The 19,432-nt window shown below is 40.1% G+C and overlaps 2 protein-coding genes across 3 annotated transcripts in view; one reads left to right on the top strand and one right to left on the bottom strand.

Moving 5' to 3' along the window:
• Positions 1–1,667: 1,667 nt before the first annotated feature.
• dbr1 (debranching RNA lariats 1) lies at positions 1,668–9,183 on the bottom strand. Its single transcript, XM_038298486.1, has 8 exons — positions 8,945–9,183; positions 8,742–8,866; positions 6,220–6,300; positions 6,060–6,145; positions 5,761–5,985; positions 5,597–5,674; positions 5,370–5,515; positions 1,668–2,497 (listed from the first exon to the last, which is right to left on the bottom strand). The coding sequence occupies exons 1-8, from the start codon at positions 9,139–9,141 to the stop codon at positions 1,774–1,776; spliced, it is 1,662 nt and encodes a 553-aa protein (XP_038154414.1). The 5' UTR covers positions 9,142–9,183; the 3' UTR covers positions 1,668–1,773.
• Positions 9,184–10,991: 1,808 nt separating this feature from the next.
• armc8 (armadillo repeat containing 8) overlaps positions 10,992–19,432 on the top strand; it is a 32,877-nt gene continuing 24,436 nt past the window's right edge. Inside the window, exons 1-2 of one of the 2 annotated variants that reach the window (XM_038298483.1) lie at positions 10,992–11,101; positions 12,842–13,005. In XM_038298483.1, the coding sequence (XP_038154411.1) occupies positions 12,961–13,005 (45 nt within the window). In that variant the 5' untranslated portion in view covers positions 10,992–11,101; positions 12,842–12,960. Of the gene's footprint in view, positions 11,102–12,826; positions 13,006–19,432 lie in introns of those variants that run through there. The other variant, XM_038298482.1, reaches the window with a different exon arrangement.

The raw sequence follows: 19,432 nt of genomic DNA, 5'->3' as shown, positions 1-19,432 counted from the left end.
ATGCTAACTTAGCATGTCAGGTATTATTTGCTAACTTTAGCTAGTATCACATTTGAAAATTAGCTCCATCTAGAAAAGATGTTCCCATTTGCATATTAGCCATTAATAACATTAGCTAATAGTGAGGAAATAGCTAGCAATTAGCCTCTCCGCTAACGTTAGCTGGTATATCAGGAAAAATTACGCAGATAAACCTGCTGACTGATTTTTTAAGCTTTTAATGGGACACTACCTTGGTAAATTTAAAATGGTTACAAAATGTAAAAAACAATATAAACAGCTTTTTATCTTTCAGCTAAATTATTTTCTGTAGCAGTTAATTTCTATTAGCATATGACTTTTCTCTTTGTAGGTTTCTGATTAAATTGTCTAAATTAGGGATGCACGATATTCAGATTTTGGCTGATATCTGATATGCCGATATTTTAAAACTCATGTAGCCGATAACCGATATCGATACCGATGTTAAAGCTGGACAAAAATAAGCAGTCATTGAAAATAGCAGTTTTGTTATCCATTTCTGACACTGAAAAATAATAAACTCAAATATATTTTCATATGCTGATATCAAATAGATTTTTAAAAACGCGGTATCGATCTATTTTACTTTCAAAATCTGGTGAAATTTCATCGTTGTTACAAACTCGTGATATTTTGCAAATTCTTGTGAGATTTTGTTAGTAAAATAGATCGATACCGCGTCAATATATCAACATATAAAAATATGGCAACATTTGGTGAATTTTCGGGGGATTTCGTAGCATAACGATGACATATAGCAATATTTCATTAGTAAAAGAGATTGATATGATGTTTTTAAATGGCAATATATCAGCATATGAAGATATTGGGATATTTTAATGTATCAATATTTTTTCCCTCGTCTTTAGAAGTTTTTAAGTCTGTAAAAAAAGACGTTTTTGAGGAAGAAGTAGTAGTATTTTTTTTTTTTAGACTTTAGAAACTCAGAAGTCATTTTCAGTCATTTTCTCTTCAGTAAAAATGTCAAAATTGCCACCATTAGTTTGTAAAAAAGCTAAACAGAGGAATATAACTAGCATTAATTGGAATTATATCAAGATTTTAGGACACTTGCTTTGATTCCCAGAAGTGGATGGTCTAATTTCTGTGTTATGGAGGATTAAAAACAAGTTCTACCTCCTTAAAAACAAAAAAAGCTCCCAAATGGGGACACAAACCCCACCTGAAGTGGTGGATTAGATCTCAGAGCAAACTGGATCTGTTGTCATGGCAACACAGGCCTTTACATGAGAAGAAATGGTTTAAAGGAACCGATTGGATTGTGATTTTATGAAACTGGTAGGAGACACTCCGTGTTTAAATATACAGAAGGAATAAAAGCTAAATGGTTGATTTGTTTTCCTTTTATTTCAAAGCTCAATAGAAAGTAGGATTTAAACCAGTTTTAACGGATGCATTATTCAGTGTCTGGAAGTTTATTTTTCCACATGAGGTGAGGTTGATGAGTTATTGCATAATAATGTCCATCAGTGCTTTAGTTACAGACATTTATCTGTGAGGCCTTTGCTTTAGTTATTAATATCCTGTATCCAATAAGCAGCTGTGTTTAAAAATATCATGTTTTAGTTTTTTTTACCAAAAGGCTCATGTTATTAATTTAGAAAAATAAAAAATCAGCCTCTTTAATCCATGTTATAAATCAGAAATGTCCGATACAAAATAACTCCAAATGTTTTCTAAAATGGCCTCGTTTAAAAAAAACCATAAAAAGAACCACCGGTTTGCAGAGCGCTAACCCTCGTCGTCGTCCGCGGTCTGGTAAATGACCTGGTTCCTGCGTTTGATTCGTGGAGTCACGCCTCGGCTGCCCGCCTCGGCGCTCTCGCTGCTGCTCCGTTTCAGGATGTGAGCAGCAGCGACCTCTTCGGCGTCGTCGCACCGTCCTTCGTGATCCGGGTTCGACTGAGCCGGAGCAGCTTTGGGGGTGGAGTGGGAGGGAGGAGGCAGGTTCATCAGGGAGGTGCGGAGGGAGGGGGAGGCACCTGATATGGGCTCAGGCAGAACCATCCGATTTGGGGTTTTGATGGCAGACGGTGAGTCTGGCTTCTCCTTCGCCTTTGACTCGCCGCCGGCCTCTTCGTCCTCCTCCTCCCACTCGTCCTCGATGGTGATCTCATCAGGGTTAAAAGAACTTGACAAGCCAGAGGTATCAGTGGGATACTCGCTGGGTTCATCAGTTTCCTCCTCCTCGTCGCCGTCGTCTCCGGTGCGGCTCTGAGACCTGCCCGTGTCATCGCCTCGCTGCCCAGCCTTAGAGTAGATGTCTGTGAGGCCCAGCTTGGCGCAGAGCTCCGTCGTCTGTGGGTTGGTGTTGTAGCTTGGGGGAGCGCCGGGCTGCGGGCGGCTGGGGTCGTATGGAGGCACGGTGCGGCTGAAGTTGTCTGGAACGCCCAGGTCACCGCTGAGATCCTCCACCACCTGCATTATATCCGCCTCGGTGGCCCTGAAGTCCCACCTGAGAGGAACAGAGAGTCCAAAGCTCAACCAGCAGCATCAGGACAGATGTAGGGCCCTATAATTTCCGTGATCACGGAATCGCGGACGGAATTGGCAAATTAAGGATGGAATCTAGTGTAAATGTGGAATTTCTACATTTGAAATAAAATTCTGTTTTTGTGTGGGAGAAGAACGTACATCGTGGGGAAATGCACACCGGGGGACGCAAATCTGGGCGACACAACCCGTCCCGATCCGTCATTCCCGCTCACCCTACCGCATCAAAACATTGAAAAAATGGCGAAGCGGCTCTCCACAGCTCCGCTTTCGGCGAAAAGGTTGAGAAACACGACGCTAAGCCCCGAGTACAGAGCCCAGCAGTTCCCTCGTGACTTTTACGTGTCAGGTGAACTATTGTTTTGCAAGTTTTGTCAACATTCCCTTGATTGGAAGCGCAAAAATACATAAAATGGAAAAAAATGGAATTTTCTAAAATTAAAACGGAAAAAACGGAATTTGGGAAAAAATAAAACTGATTTTATAGGGCCCTACAGATGATTGTCAGTCTGCTCAGACCTGCACCGTCACAGCAGGAAGTTTATTCCGGACGTTTTATTCAAAGCCTTCAGGAACAGCGAGTCGCACATATGAGCTGCCTGATTTTATTTTATTTTAGGTTAGAGATCACTTAAATTAAATTTTAAATGATTCCACAGGCCAATATACAGCGCATGACACCATCACTGCTACCAGCAGGGCTCCTATCTTTAAATACTGACTGTGTAAGTTGGGAGACGACGCACTGCCATTGGTCAGGTCATTTGACCTGGAAGAACGTTCCGCTTCACGGCGGCAGGCTCTTATGTCATCATGGAGCTAAGGCTTTAGCTCTACTATTTTCCCACCTGCTGGTCATGGCTGAGGCAAGGAAAAAGTTTAAACCTTCTGAGGCTAAAAAGAGGAAATGGGAAAGGGATCATATGCGAGGAAAAATGAGTCGATCATGGAAATTGGTTTGTTCGTCGGCGCAGGCTGAAAGAGGAAGCCGGATGTAAAACCGATTCTCTTTACTTTATTATTAGACGGGTAAGTTAATACTTTGCTCCTAGTATACAGTCAGATATCTGGGTTATTATTTTCTATGTTTAGTAGAATCAAAATACGTGCAGAAGAAGATAGCAGGCCACAAACAAAAGCTCCTCGGGGTGCTAGACATGAAAGTTACAGGACTAGCGCCCCGAGTGGCCAAACGTTACACGGCGCGCCTTTAAATCTGCCTTATCCCCAATTAAAGACCAAGAAAACCGTGTTTTATCAGAATGTTTGGGTGATTTTGTTTTTGGTTAATCCAACATTATCGGTCTCTGTTTTAATGTGACTCTGGAGCTTTCATAAAAGTTTAAAAAAACACAGCGTCATGCTGTGAAACCTGCTTTTTCGACAATAAAAACACCCCCAAGAAAATAAAATAGACATTTAAAAGTTTGCTTACAGCCTCCAGTGGTCAATCTATGTGTTCCAAAAGCAAAGGGAAGATCAACACAAACAATACTACAAAAATAAGAACTTTGTTAATTTAGTTATTTTGACATTTTCTTGCTTTTTTAACCTTATCCAGTTGAATTGGAAAGATATTTATATATAAATCATTGAACACACGAACAGACAAAAATATTTCTATGGTGGAGACCCAGGAAATTCCGCAGTATTAGGGCCAGGCTAGAGAGTTTTTATTATTATTACGAAAATAAAGTCATAAAATGACGAGAATAAAGTTGTATTTTATGACAACTCTTCCAAGACGCCCTTTCTTCCCTAAAATGAGGAATGTGGACCATCATGTGAAGTTCTACTTTAGGGTCGGTTTGACAAATCAGGAAATCTTTTAGCAGCAGCATCAAAAAGGGCAGGATGTCAAAGTGGACTCTGGCTGCTGATTGGTGGAGCTGGTCGGCCGTCATCTGCTGGGCGGAGCTCCAAGCTTTTTTTTTTCTGAAACTGGTTGTTTAATGATGACTTTATTCTCGTTACGTTGCGACTTTATTCTTGTATTTTCGTTTATTCTCGACGGAGCCGCCTGTGGAGCTGGTTGACAGTTGCCTTTTGTATCTATGCTTCTTTTTCTATGCCTGCTTCTGTCTCCTTGAACCCCAGTGGGCCTCAGCAGATGGCCGCTCACACTGAGCCTGGTTCTGCTGGAGGTTTCTTCCTGTTCAAAGGGAGTTTTTCCTCTCCACTGTCGCTACAAGCATGCTGAGTGTGAGGGATTGCTGAAGAGTCAATGAGTCGATGCAATCAGCTGGTTTTCCTTAGATAGAAAACTTTTAATCAATCTGACTGGATGATCTGGTGAACTGGAAAGTGACCTGAGATGACATGATGTGAATTGGAGCTATAGAAATAAACTGAATAGAATTGAAATGGTTTTATTACTAGTAGGGATGCACCAAAAATTCAACTAATGAATATTTTCGACTGTAAATGTTTGTTGTACACATCAGAGCTATGGTTCTAATAGTTGACAGAATTGTTCTTGGTGTTTCAGCCTCTGTTTCCATATTTTTTGTTTTCGGCTAAGAATTTCCATCTAAGTTCATCCCTAACGCTAGGAGTAAAAGCGACAACATGAGCTTAGATTTTGCCGATGCTTCCTCATCCAATACTTTTTATAACCAGGAAGAAAACCCATCCCTTCAAAGAGCTTCTAACTTTATATTTTATCACCCTGCTGTTTTCCCTCAGTAACCGCTATCACACTAAAGAGCGGTTTTGAAAGTGGTAACGTCGCTGTAAAGGTTCAGATTTCTGAGGTTCTGATCAGGGAGCCGACCTATGAAGTTATCAGAGCCACTGGATCCAGCCAGTCTGTGTGTTTGTGAGCATCTGTGTACCGTTCATGCAGGCCGTTGTTCTCTGGGGGGTTCCAGCGCTGACGAGTCGTGTTTTGCAAACTGTCGGTGGCTTTTAGAATAGCAAACCACTCTGGATCATACTCCAGACCCTCCGATGAACTTGGTCTGTCTGGAACATCTACAACCTGAAACAAACGCAGCGATACTGAACCACAGTGAACCCGTGCATAAAAAACCATTTACATACGAGGCAAACGTCCTCTGACCTGCAGGAACTCTCTGTAGGGGAGACACTTGTCCAGAGAGAGGAATTTAGTGACACGTGGGGCTGCATTTCCCTTTGGCTACAGAGCAGAGACAAAAGGTTTGCATCTGGACCGACATTTAGAGGAGCAACTTTAAGTCAAGCTGCAGAGACTGAGTCACTTACTGGATGCTGCATGACAGCAGCAAACTTTACATGGAGATGTGCAGAGAACCAGTAGCTGGGCTGGAGATGAGCCAGCAACTCCTCCGCAGCCGGATTTCCCAGCGTGTTCGTCTCCACTTCGTGGCGCAGAAACCTCTTCTTACGCAACAAATCCTCCGTCTTTCCATAGTGGTAGATTCCTCTGGGCCAGTCATGGCTCAGGAAAATGTCGATGGGCATCTGAACCTGTTTTGAAACGGTTATCGATCCGTCAGACAGAAAAGGAATCAATAAACATCAAATGTGACGTAGATAGGTACCTGTTTGAGTTTGAACACCTCGATGTTCCTGATGTGGTAAACGCTCCGAAGAGTTTCCTGATCATACGGCGGGAATTCATGGTGACCTTAAAGAAAACATGCTCTGTCAGCCAAACACCAAGGTCAAACTATTAGAGATGAGACGTGTAAATGAACAGACCCTTTCTGAAGTCGTTGGATTTGAAGATTCCAGACAGGCCACCGATCCGGATCCCTTTGTAGCGAACAACACCGGCGTAACCTACAGTCACATGACCAAGTTAATGCTAGTGAATATCAGAGGCCCAAGCAGACACCTTAAAGCTCCTGTCACACCTTGACGATTTAGACCAGCATATGCCTGACGCACCAAAAAGCTGGCATACGCTGGATGAGTTATGAGTATGTTTTGTATAAGTTAGGAGCACGCTGAAACACGCTGGCACACGTCGACATACGGCGAGTACGTCAAGAAATTTTGAGTATGCTCATATTTCCCGATGTATGCCAGCGTCTGCCATCCGTTCAGTGTCCAGTTCCAGGTGAGTTATCTGATGGCTGACATCCGTTCAGTCTCAGTTCCTCATCAGTCGTGGCGTCTAGCTGATCCTAAACCTCTGAGTAACTTCTGCGTAACTTATCCAGAACTTCTCTCCAACGCATATCAGCGTATCTGCCGTGTTCCAGACGAGCGCTGAACGTGTTTCTAACTTCCAGCTACTGTATAATGGCGTATTGGCAGCGTTTTGGTATAAAGGGGGTTCACAGGAGGAAACCGTCAGTTCTCCTCCAGACTTCATCCCCATCATAGGGTGAGCCAGAAGGTGAGTGAGATGGTATATAGTGCGTAATCTAAAGAAAGAAACAACTAAAACGCAGATAAACGTGGTTTAATCAGATTTTGCTGGACTGCTCTGAGCGTGTCCCATGATGACGTCAGAGAAGCTGTTTAACGAAGAAAATGTAAAAGCATCAAACTTGTCTCACAAAAGTCATAAAACATTTTTAAAGGTGTGTATTAGCATTTTTTAGTGAGTTAAGGATAGAAATAACAGGGTTCCTACAGCATAAGGCAAGTTAAATTCAAGACTTTTTAAGACTTTTTAATGCCACTTGAAATAAAAATTTCAGACCAAATTCACAAGAAACACAAGAAAAACCTGTTTGCGATAACTAAACCCAAAGGTTTATTTTAACATAAACCACTGCACTAATGTTTCAAATTTTGAAAAGCTTCCCATACAGGAAGAAAGCTAAAAACACACAAATGACAGATATATTTGAACAATTATTTAAATGAATTCACAAACTTTGTTTTAGCAGGGAACAAAACAAATCAGTTTTAAAGCCCCAACATAACCAGCGCTAAGTCTTTTTTGCAGCTATTTTTCTTTGTATGGTTTTCTTAGTATGTTTGATTTGGTGATAAGTGGAGGCGTTGCAGAGACAAGGGTGGAACTAAACTGAGAAATACCGGCTGTTTCTCTGTAATTTTGACGCTTTGTGTTTCGTGCTTCGCATGTGCGACTCCACTGCCTTAATTCCCATCGTTCTGAGCTTGAAGGACTTCTTGCACTAAATCCACTGAGCCTCATGTATGTTCCCTGGTTTTAGCCATGGAGAAAACTCTTGGCTGGAGACAATTTTACGTTACATTTACACTTGCTCATATTTTCCAGACAAAAAGTTAATAGCGCATCTCCCAAATGTCCCGGCCGCAACAACGCTATTATTGATTCCGCTATGGCGACGGAACCAATAATGGCGAGACATTAGTTTTTTTTAAATAAAAAAAGGTCAATTTTAATGTTTTATTTAGATTACAAATATATATCTTATTAAAAATAATCCTATTTATGATATTTTAAAAATTAAGACCTACGAAAGACTGATTTAAGACATTTTAATACCAATTAAGGCCTTAGTTATATTTTGAAGAATTCAATGCCTTTTAAGACTTTTTAAGGACCCGCTGAAACCCTGTATAATGTGTTAAAGGTTAATGTATTTCCTGGGAAAATGAATGCCTTTAAATCGTTTGTTTTATCACTCTCTACCAGATCTGCACTGGAAATGGGATCCTATGCTACTTCCAGGAACTAACTTTTTAGGTTTTAGATTTAAACATAAATCTATTCTTTTTGAGTTTTATTCTTTCCTTTCGTGTTAACATTATGGTATATAATGTGTAATCTAAAGAAGGAAACAACTAAAATGCAGATAAATATGGTTTAATCAGATTTTAAAGGTGTGTATTAGCATTTTTTAGAGAGTTAAGGATAACACCCACGACCAACAATCTTCCTAGCAGATATGACGCTGAATCTGCTGCCACTGCAAACCTTCTTTCTTTCTTTTTCTCTTTATTTTTTGGCAGGCGGTAAACAGCCGTTAGGTTAATACAGGGATCAAAGAAATCTTTTTCTGCAAACCGGGCGCATCGCTGCTCCTGAGGAAAGCAGCTTCAACTGATGCTTCGTAATGCTTCCTGGGCGTTACGCTGCCGTGCGTTACGCATAAGTGAGGCTGTCGTGGGAAAGAAGTTCTGGACTCGTTATGAATACTCTATGTATGCGCCAAACATTGAAAAAAATACATTTAAATTCAGCGTATGCCAGCGTTTTAGGAGACTCTGGGAAGTCGGGCAAATGCTGGATAAATCAGCAAGGTGTGACAGGAGCCTAACCCTCACCTGCTCCTTACCCAGGTAATATATGTTGGGTGCAACCCAGCCTCCGTAGGCCAGCTCCTGCAGGTGGTTGGAAGCCTCGTGGTTCCCTCCGATAAAAATGGTAAGCACCGGAGCCTTCTTCTCCCCAGAGTAATATCTGAAAATGTTACATCAACTTTCAACAACGTCTGCTTCAAACATTTTATCCCCTTCGTCGCAAAACCAAAACACTGACTTGTAAAAGGTTTGCATCGTCCTGTACTTGGAAGGTACCGCCATGCACTTCAGGTCTCCCTCATTTCGCACCGCCTGGAAGTCTCCGCAGCAGAGCAGCAGATCCACTTTGATCGCTTCCTTCTTCTCCAGGTACTCGATCGTCTCGTAGATCTTGTCCAGCTCCCCATGACAGCAGCCTTCGACTGCGATCTTCATGCCGGGCACTACAGATTACTTCAGAAAGATCAGATTCACGCTGTGAGTCGGCGATGAAAATCCTCAAGGTTCAATGATCTGGTTAAAATGAATGTTATTTATGTGGTGTTTTATTATCTTAAAGAAGCTACTTAATAATAAACACAATTTTCTAATGGGCAGCAGGAAGCCTGTTCTCTGAGAAGTACAGTAGTTCAGAAAAGGCGTCGCTTCAATCTAAGGATAACATCCAGGACAGACTGAGGAGAAGAAGCCGTTTCTCTGCTACCAGAATTCCCCCGTTGTGGAACAATAAACAGATTTTCTATTCTATTCAATCCTCCTGTGAGTATAAAATTTACCATCATTGCCCGAGTCCAGGGGCGGATTTAGGAAATATTGGGCCCTTTAAATAGAGAACACAGCCCCATTCTCCAGATAGAGAAATGTTAATAGAATAGACATCCATTATCTGTTCTAGGTTGTGTCCCTCTCTTCTTGTCCCTTTTCTTCTTGTTTTCCTCTCTATGTTTTGTACTCAGCTGACTTTTCATGCTGTCTCTAAAGGAATGAAAGATTTTTTCCAAGCACTAAGCTCACTTAGCTGATTGCTCCTTCCTGTGTTTCCAAAAAGGCCAAAGTAAATAACCCAGTCCTTCTTTTCACTGTAGACAAGCCATGATCTGCTTATCTGTTCTCCATTTTTCATTTGGATGAAATAATAGCTGCATGAATCATGACAGCAGACAAGATAGAGGAGAGCAGGAGGCGGGGTTACCAATCTACTCGCTCTGGAGAGCAGAGTTCGCTGCTTTTAGATGTTGTCTCCAAAGTCTCCAGTAGCAGAAAAAAGTCTCTAGATTTGGCGCTAGGAGCTTTTTAGAAATCAAAGTGCTAGAGGGGTCTGAAAAGTGGCTAAATATAGCGACTAAAGCGCTAAGTTGGCAACACTGCTCTTTGCATTGTTTGTTTTCAAATGGTTTGCTGCTGTCTGTTTGGACCTTTCTGAACATGTGCAGCAAATGGACTGATCCAATATGGTGGACACTGAAGGACACTTAATATTATCAGCGTTCTGATGGCATTTTGGAAACAGAGTTTTATGGGGCCCTCAGGAACTTGGGGCCCTAGGCAGCTGCCTAGTATTGCCTAATGGTGAATCCCCCCCTGCCTGAGTCTCTATCATGAATAATTTTCGTTCATTTTCTGATGTTTGAAAACCAAACAAAATATACCTTATGTTTCTAATGCGGCTAATTTTAAACCTATCTTGCTTCAGCCGAATTAATATGAAAATTATTTTATTATGTACCAAACAGAATGACTGCTTGTATTTCTTAAGGAATAAGTTAAGAAACAATTGATTTAAAACATTTCCACAATCGTAGCCCGGATTTAGCAAACAACACGCTTCAGCTAACATTTGTACCCTTTAACACGAGACAACACAAGCAGAGATTCGGTAAATTAAAAACTCACGTGAATCACGTTGTGTTTGAAGATTTTATCTGTCCCCAGATAGAGACCATAGAGTTACTAATATCTTCTAAAATGCATTATTTTGGTCCAATTCCAGCTGAATCCGATAGACCGAATTTTCCCACCTTGCTATTACCGCACAATGCGCATGCGCAAATACTGCAAACACCCGAGCACCTTTTTTACACACCAGCAGATTCTATCATTGAATGTTTAGTTTTATTTTTCATTGTTGTTTACCATTTTTGTTTTTTATGTCAATAATAAAAAGGTGAATTTTTGATGATGAATTAATTTATATTATTTTATTTGAGGCTGATAATGGAGGAGTATCGAATCTGGTTGAAAAGTAGGACACCGGCGTCACACTTATAAACAACATTTACCTAATTGGTTCAGTGTTCTGTCAGACAGCTCGCTAACACAACCAGGCTGTGTTATGATCTCTATCCAGCAGATGATTTCACAGCCGAACCCACGGAGGATTTCTATGTGTTATTAGGAAAGCAGAACTTCAGGACCGAGCCTCAACATCAAGCATTAAGATTGTGTTCTGGAGCGTTTAAAACCACACCAAGAGCAGCAATGGAAGTAGAGATGGGAGAAATGCCATTAGAATTAAGAAGATTAAGGTTGGAATTAAATTATTGGTTAAATTTGCAGAGCAATAATTCAGATCATCCAGCTATGGAAATTTTAAAACCATGTTGGGAAAAAGAAACAAAAGATATGGGGAGTCTTGGATGGACAATTGAAAATAAAATAAAAGAATTTAACATGAATAATCTGGAAATTAGTCATACAACACCAACATCAGTAATACCGCCATGGATTTTACCAGAAGCAACAGTAGATATGACAATCATGGAAAAGAAGCAGGATAAATCTTTCATCATTGATAGTAGTTCAGTACAGGTACATTTAAACAATTACTATCAGTATATTCAAATCTTACTAGATGATTCCAAGCATAACTGACTAGTGATGCCTTTGTTTTCCAAAATGGCAAAGTAAATAACCAGTCCTTCTTTATCAACTGTAGTACAGCCTGATTGTTATCGTTCTACCATTTCATTGGAGAAATATAGCGCAATGAATCTGACAGCTGACAATGAGTAGAGAGAGCAGAGCGGTATACCAATCTAACACTTGAGACAGGTTCAGCTGCTTTAAGTTTCTGCAAGTCTCCAGTATAAAAAAAGTCTCTAGATTTGCGTATGAGTTTAGAAACAAAGTGCTAGAGGGTCGAAAATGCTAAATTAGCGACTAATAGCTAAGTTGGCAAACATGGGTCTTTGCATGTTTGTTTTCAATGGTTTGCTGCGCTAGTTTGGAACCTTCATGAAATGTGCAAGCAAATGGATAGTCAAATATGGGGACACTGAAGACACTAATATTATCACGTCTGAATGGCATTTTGAAAACAGAGTATTATGGCTCAGGAATGGGCCTAGCAGCTGCTAGTATGTGCCTAAGTGAAACACCCCCTGCCTGAGTCTCTATCATGAATAATTTCGGTGTCATTTGATGTTTGAAAACAAACAAAATTTACTTAAATTTCTAATGCGGCTAATTTAAACATATCTGATTCAGGGCCGAAATAATAAGAAGAATTTTATATGTAACCAAACAGAATGCTGCTTGCATTCTAAGGATAAGTTAAGAAACAATTGTTTAAAAATTTCCAAATCGAAGCCGATTAGCAACAACACGTTCAGTAACATTTGTAAACTTAAACAGTAGACAACAATAGCAGAGATGTCGATAAATTAAAAATACGAGAAATGTTGTTGAAGATTAATCTGTCCCCGAAGAGACCATAGTTACTAATGTTCTAAAATGCTTATTTGGTTCCAATCCAGCGAATCCGATTTGAGCGAATTTTCCACCTTGCATTACGACAATCGCATCAAATAGTGCATACACGAGCACTTTTTTACACACCACAATTCTATCATTAAGTTTATTATTTTCATGTTGTTACCATTTTGTTTTATGTCAATAATAAAAAGGTGAATTTTGATGATGATAGAATTAAATATGATGTATTTTATTTGTGGCTGATATGGAGGAGTATCGAATCTGGTTGAAAAGTAGGACACCGCGTACACTTATAAACAACATTACCTAATTGGTTCGTGTTCATGCCAACAGCTGCTAACACCAACCAGTAGTGTTATCGATGCTACTATCCACAGATATTTCACAGCCAACCGCCACTGAGGATACTATGTGTTATTAGGAAAGCAGAACTTCAGGACCGAGCCTCAGTTACTTTTTAAAGCCGCTCGCAGTTGCTCTGGGGGGCGGAGTGTCCGCAAAGTGCTGCGCCGATTGGGGCGCCCGCTTGGAGGAAGAGAGATGGCGTGCTTGTTGGAGGCCCCTCTCCGCATCAGTGTTCTATCTGTGAGTGTCGCTCTCTTAATTTCAGCCGGGTTCCCTACTCTTCCCCCAGGGTTTAATCCATTTATTCCAGGGGAATGTGTCATAAAAAGCGAGGAAGGGCACAACTCCACTATTAGCTCGCATGCTAAGGGGGCTCAGCAGCATGTAGCTGTGCGCTTTGCATAGCGCTTAGTGGGAACGTTTTTCATCGCCTCCTTGTTTTGGCGGGTGGAAAACATCAGAAGGACTCTCTTTTCAGCCATTTGTCTCGCGCATGCCCGCCCCAGCGGAACGCACTGAAAATCAAATGAAGCGTCCACCAGAGCTGTCATGTCAGTGTCATTTGGAAGTTAGCAGCTAGCTGCAAAGGGAAAGTGCTTAAACTCTTCCAACATGTTTACAGAGCGAGTAAAGCTTGGACACAAACAGCCGCTGGGTCAGCTGTTAGCCCAACTACCTGCTAACGTTTGTTTTAAATCACTACAATGTCTGCGTAGTTTTACAGCTCTTCACTTTTTCTTCTGAAGCTAACGGCTGTTAGCAACATTTAAATAAGCTAACACAGCTAAAATATCTTTGCTCACTGAAAATGAGAAAATAAGCAAAAATGGCATTTCTGCGTATTGCAACAAAAAATAACGAGTGCTTGATATAATTTAGTAAGTCATAAAGCATTTGAATAAGCTAATTTAAGATTTAAATTTTAAACACACTGAATCAATGTGTAAAATTGTTTGCGTGTTTATAAACACTTTTATGTCATATAAATATTGCAACAGTAGGGGATCCATGTAGGTTAGAAAGCAAGAAGCAGGCGTGTTTAGAGCCATGATGTTGCAGGTGCAGTCATGTCATGTGTGCTGGCACCAGCCACCAACAGTATCACTGCTGTCAGCTGGTGGACCTTTGCTTCTCTGGGGTCATGTGGAAAGTTCTGCTCAAATCAGTCAGTGGGATAAACAAGGTTTTCTGGTGTCACATGCAGCCGCATTAAATGGTCTTTAAAACCTGATTGGAATAATAGGAATAACGTTTTCAGATTTTTGTTTGAAAAGGTCAATATGATGCTCACTTTTGTGTTGCTATCAGTGATGTCTAAAGTTCACACCTTTGTTACTTAAGTAGAAGTATAGATACTGCAGTTTAAAAACACTTTGGTAAAAGATGAAGTATCAACTTGACCTCATTGCTCAAGTAAAAGTGAAAAAGTATGTGCTCCAAAAACTACTTAAAGTATAAAAGTATAAAGTAAAAAAAAAACAAGGATGAGGGAGGTCTGGTTGGTCTCCGTCTCCCTATACCAGGAGTCTGCAACCCAAACTGCTCATAGAGCCATATTGGACCAAAAAAACAAATCTGTCTGGAGCCGCAAAAATTAAAAATTCTTCTATCTGCTTGGTATGGCAACACGGGCTCTAGGTCTATTATCCAACTATAGAAAAGGCCTATGTGGGCTTATTAAATATATAATAAGCATTAATGATTAAATGTTTATCCTGGAGCAAATGTCACATCAGGTAAGGGAGGAGCAGTGAACACTCTCACCGCCCTTCCCCGTGCGGTTTAGGGTTTGTTGCATTGAGGGAATTATAAAAACATAATAAAAGAATCTTTCCATGATGGACGTGTTTCTGTTGGGAGGAGTTGAGGAACCAAGCAGGAACTTGGTTAGAGCTTTCTAACCCTGAAATCCCACATCCTCCGTCACCATGCAGCGTTCCTTGGTGTTATTTATATTTTTAGGATTTGGGGGAAAAAATGGCAGAAAGTTCCCATCCTCCATCAGAGCTCGACCTGTTGGGTCTATGAACGGTTTTCTATGCTTGCAACCAAACTAGCAGCAGTAGTGGTGTTTGGAGATGCAATCTACTTCTTAAATCTATATTTGCTCTCCTCTAATTTATCCAGAAGTTCTGCGATCACACTTTTTCTCTCCCTCCCAGCTTGATGTTCGGCTGCATATTTAGCCTTCCCTGGAAATGCCTTTCCAAATTTTTATTTTTATTTTTTGACAACCTTTGATTACAAAGCAAAAATGCAGGCAATCCTTCCGCATTGATAATGAAAGCAAATGATTCGCTCCATTCTTTGAATCCTCTTTTCTCATCAGCTATCTTTCTTTTTTTCCCTTTGGGATCCATGGTCTGAGACACGCCTGCAGCTTTGTTAGCCTGGCACCGTGCCATGCTGCTTGCAAGTTATGACCACTGACCTCTATGGCTATGATGCAAATCATGTTTTAACTGTAATTATTCTACAAATGTTTACAGCATTGGAAAACATATTGAATTTTTCTTTGACCTCGTGCACACCATATTAAAACTAACAAAAAAAAAAAAAAAAAATGGATTTTCATGCATTTTTGAAAAAGCTCCAGGGAGTCGCAAGGGGGAAGCTAAAGAGCCGCAGGTTGCCGCCCTCCTCCCGATACGCTCTCGCCTGTGTCCGACCTTTCAGACATTTCAACATCTTTTTCTGAATCCCACATTGTAGCATGGCATAGACAATTCACGTTAGCAGTTTGAAGAACACCTGCTTGCTTCTGATGATTTCCTTTAGCTAACCAATGAGTGTTTGCGTTCTGTGACTCATCCAATCGCACTAGTTTTCACTAGATGTGGGTGGAGCCAATGATCTGCATTGGATGGAGCACATGACGGGAAATAAAGATTTAGAAACATTAAACCGAAGCCAAGAGTAACGAGTAACGTTTGTTTTAGAAATGTAAGGAATAGAAAGTACAGATACTGGTGTGAAAATGTAATGAGTAGAAGTCAGACCTTGGAAAAAAAATAAGTAATGGAGTAAAGTATACAGGTGCTGGTCATAAAATTAGAATATCATGAAAAAGTAGATTGATTTCAGTAATTCCATTTAAAAAGTGAAACTTGTATATTATATTCATACATTACATACAAACTCATATATTTCAGATGTTTATTTTGTTTAATTTTGATGATTACAAATGACAACAAATGAAAATCTCAAATTCATCATATCAGAAAATTAGAATATTACTGAAGACCAATAAAAACAAAGGATTTATAGAAATGTTGGCCAACTGAAAAGTATGAACATGAAAAGTATGAGCATGTACAGCACTCAGTATTTAGTTGGGCCTCCTTTGGCCTGTATTACTGCAGCAATGCGGCGTGGCATGGAGTCCATCAGTCTGTGGCACTGCTCAGGTGTTATGATAGCCCAGGTTGCTCTAATAGTGGCTTTTAGCTCTTCTGAATTGTTGGGTCTGGTGTATTGCATCTTCTTCTCCACAATACCCCATAGATTTTCTATGGGGTTAAGGTCAGGAGAGTTTGCTGGCCAATTAAGAACAGGGATACCATGGTCCTTCAACCAGGTACTGGTAGCTTTGGCACTGTGTGCAGGTGCCAAGTCCTGTTGGAAAATGAAATCTGCATCTCCAAAAAGTTGGTCAGCTGCAGGAAGCATGAAGTGCTCTAAAACTTCCTGGTATGTGGCTGCGTTGACCCTGGACCTCAGAAAACACAATGGACCAACACCAGCAGATGACATGGCACCCCAAACCATCACTGACTGTGGAAACTTTACACTGGACTTCAAGCAACGTGGATGAAGTGCCTCTCTTCTTTTCCTCCAGACTCTGGGACCTTGATTTCCAAAGGAAATGCAAAAGTTACTTTCATCAGAGAACATGACTTTGGACCACTCACCAGCAGTCCAGTCCTGTTTCTCTTTAGCCCAGGCAAGACGCTTCTGACGCTGTCTGTGGTTCAAGAGTGGCTTGACACAAGGAATGCGACAGCAGAAACCCATGTCTTTCATACGTCTGTGTGTGGTGGTTCTTGAAGCACTCACTCCAGCTGCAGTCCACTCTTTGTGAATCTCCCCCACATTTTTGAAGGGGTTTTGTTTCACAATCCTCTCCAGGGTGCGGTTATCTCTCTTGCTTGTACACTTTTTTCGACCACATCTTTTCCTTCCCTTCGCCTCTCTATTAATGTGCTTGGACACTGAGCTCTGTGAACAGCCAGCCTCTTTAGCGGTGACCTTTTGTGTCTTGCCCTCCTTGTGCAAGGTGTCGATGGTCGTCTTTTGGACAACTGTCAAGTCAGCAGTCTTCCCCATGATTGTGTAGCCTATAGAACTAGACTGAAAGACCATTTAAAGGCTTTTGCAGGTGGTTTGAGTTAATTAGCTGATTAGAGTGTGGCACCAGGGGCCATCAATTTTGAACCTTTTCACAATATTCTAATTTTCTGATATGATGAATTTGAGATTTTCATTTGTTGTCATTTGTAATCATCAAAATTAAACAAAATAAACATCTGAAATATATGAGTTTGTATGTAATGTATGAATATAATATACAAGTTTCACTTTTTAAATGGAATTACTGAAATCAATCTACTTTTTCATGATATTCTAATTTTATGACCAGCACCTGTAGATACCTAAACAGTGTACTTAAGTACAGTAACAAAGTATTTGTACTTCATTACTTGACACCTCTGGTTGCTATACTACTTAAATGCTATTTATTTGTCCAGCCCGTTTAAGAGAGAATTAAAAAAATAAAATAAAAAAAGTCCCCCAGGGAATGATTTAAATTAACCCAATTTTTATAGCCCTGTTTGCCCAGATGTGCACAGATGTTTGTATTTTCTTAGAAAACTGTCATAGAAAAGAAACACAATTTATCCAAAACATGAGCAGAGATCTTTTCCCTCCTGACTATTATTTCCTTTTTCTGTTATGTTGTGATGGGTTCATGAGGCGTCATCAACCAGGATTGCTGATCGTCAGTTGGTAGTACGGGATCGAAGTGAAGCCACCGGCCCGCCATATTGGTACTCCCTTGTTAGACCGCTCGCAATGTAAACATGTGTGCTGCAGCATCGGAAAATGATGATGTTCTCATTTTCAGGGGGAATTAAGACTTTTATTTATAATTGCAAATTCTGCATGCATGATGGCATATCAATTATGCTTTGTGCATTAGCCTTTAAAAATGTTTGAGTTGCTTTCTTTTAATCAATATAACATGCAATATATTTCAGCAAATTATTTTTTCAAATGTGAAAAACAACAAACACCAAAAAAAAAACGGCATCATCCAGTATATAAAGAATTACTACATTGAAATTTCACAGTGAATTACTTTCTATTTCCTCTACTTTCTATTTTCTAACGTTAGACCCAATGTTAGTATCTAACTCAGCCAATGTCTTCCAGTCAGTCTGAGATAGCCAGACTAATGTTAGTCTACAGACTAAACTATAGGATCCATCGCTATAGATGGATTTATTGGTTAGTTCATCCACTGACTGGGAAATGACCTGAGGAATGTCTTCCTGCAGTCAAATGCTGCACAGGGAGGCATTCTCACTGCACGTTTCTGTGGGAGTGGGGAGTACCAGCATGGCGGACGGTGGCTTCACTTTTCCAGGGTAGCAAACTGTATTGATTCTGTGTCACTGAATACTGACACCTGCTGGACGTTTAAAATCATCACAGACTAAACTGAACCTGATTTGATTCAATTCAAAAATGCTTTATTAATCCCAATGGGGAATTTATATAAAATAAATTGATGACCTGTAATGTGATTTAAGCCATTGTTTGCTGCAATGCATTATTTTATTTCTTCATTCAAATGGAAAGCATGTTTGATAATTTTAGATGCAATCCGTTAATGCGAACATAAAACAGAAAAATGGAAGTGAAGATGTGAATAAGGATGTTTGTGGACTAGAATTTATTTATAGAAAATAACTACAGGTAGAACAGCAAACACTTAATAAGTTGAGTGATAACTGAGAGCAACAGGATGACATAACAGGAAAATTAAAACAAATCTGATATTAAAACAGTCCACTCAGCTGAAACGTTTATTTTGCCTTGAGGCTGCTCCACATTTCCTGATTAATTTTAATGATTAAAGATCAAAGATTTTATTTTGCAGATGTGTTGCATGGACAGATGTGCTTATAAGTTTTCAGTTTAGTTTGTCAGTCTGTTCGTAAATCATATAACAATTCATGAAGGCATCAGAGCTTTGGAGGACATTACTGAACAAACAGCAGATATACACTACATAGAATAGAAACTCCCTTTATTGTCCCACAGCGGGTAAATTGAGGTGTTACAGCAGCAAAAGATTAGAGCTAAAGTGATCACACAGATATGGATCTTTAAAAAGAGCATAACAATAATAGAATAAGTGACAGAGTAAAAAAAAACAGCAACATTCCAATCCAATTTTATTTGTTAAGCCCTTAAACAACCACAGCTGACCAAAGTGCTGTAAAGACAAAAAAAAAAAGTAAAACAAAACATAAAACTGTATAAATAAAAAAAGAGAGAGAGAGAGACACAGACAGACATTAAATCTTCCTAAATATCTAGTCTCAGCCAAAGGAGGGAATCTGACAGCATGATGCTGCCACTACTGTGTTACACAGTGGGA

Source organism: Cyprinodon tularosa, unplaced genomic scaffold, assembly GCF_016077235.1.
Source record: "Cyprinodon tularosa strain WSP-4 unplaced genomic scaffold, ASM1607723v1 ctg408, whole genome shotgun sequence".
NCBI lineage: Eukaryota > Metazoa > Chordata > Actinopteri > Cyprinodontiformes > Cyprinodontidae > Cyprinodon > Cyprinodon tularosa.
Note: the sequence above shows the minus strand (reverse complement) of the source record. Positions and strands in the feature narration are given on the sequence as shown.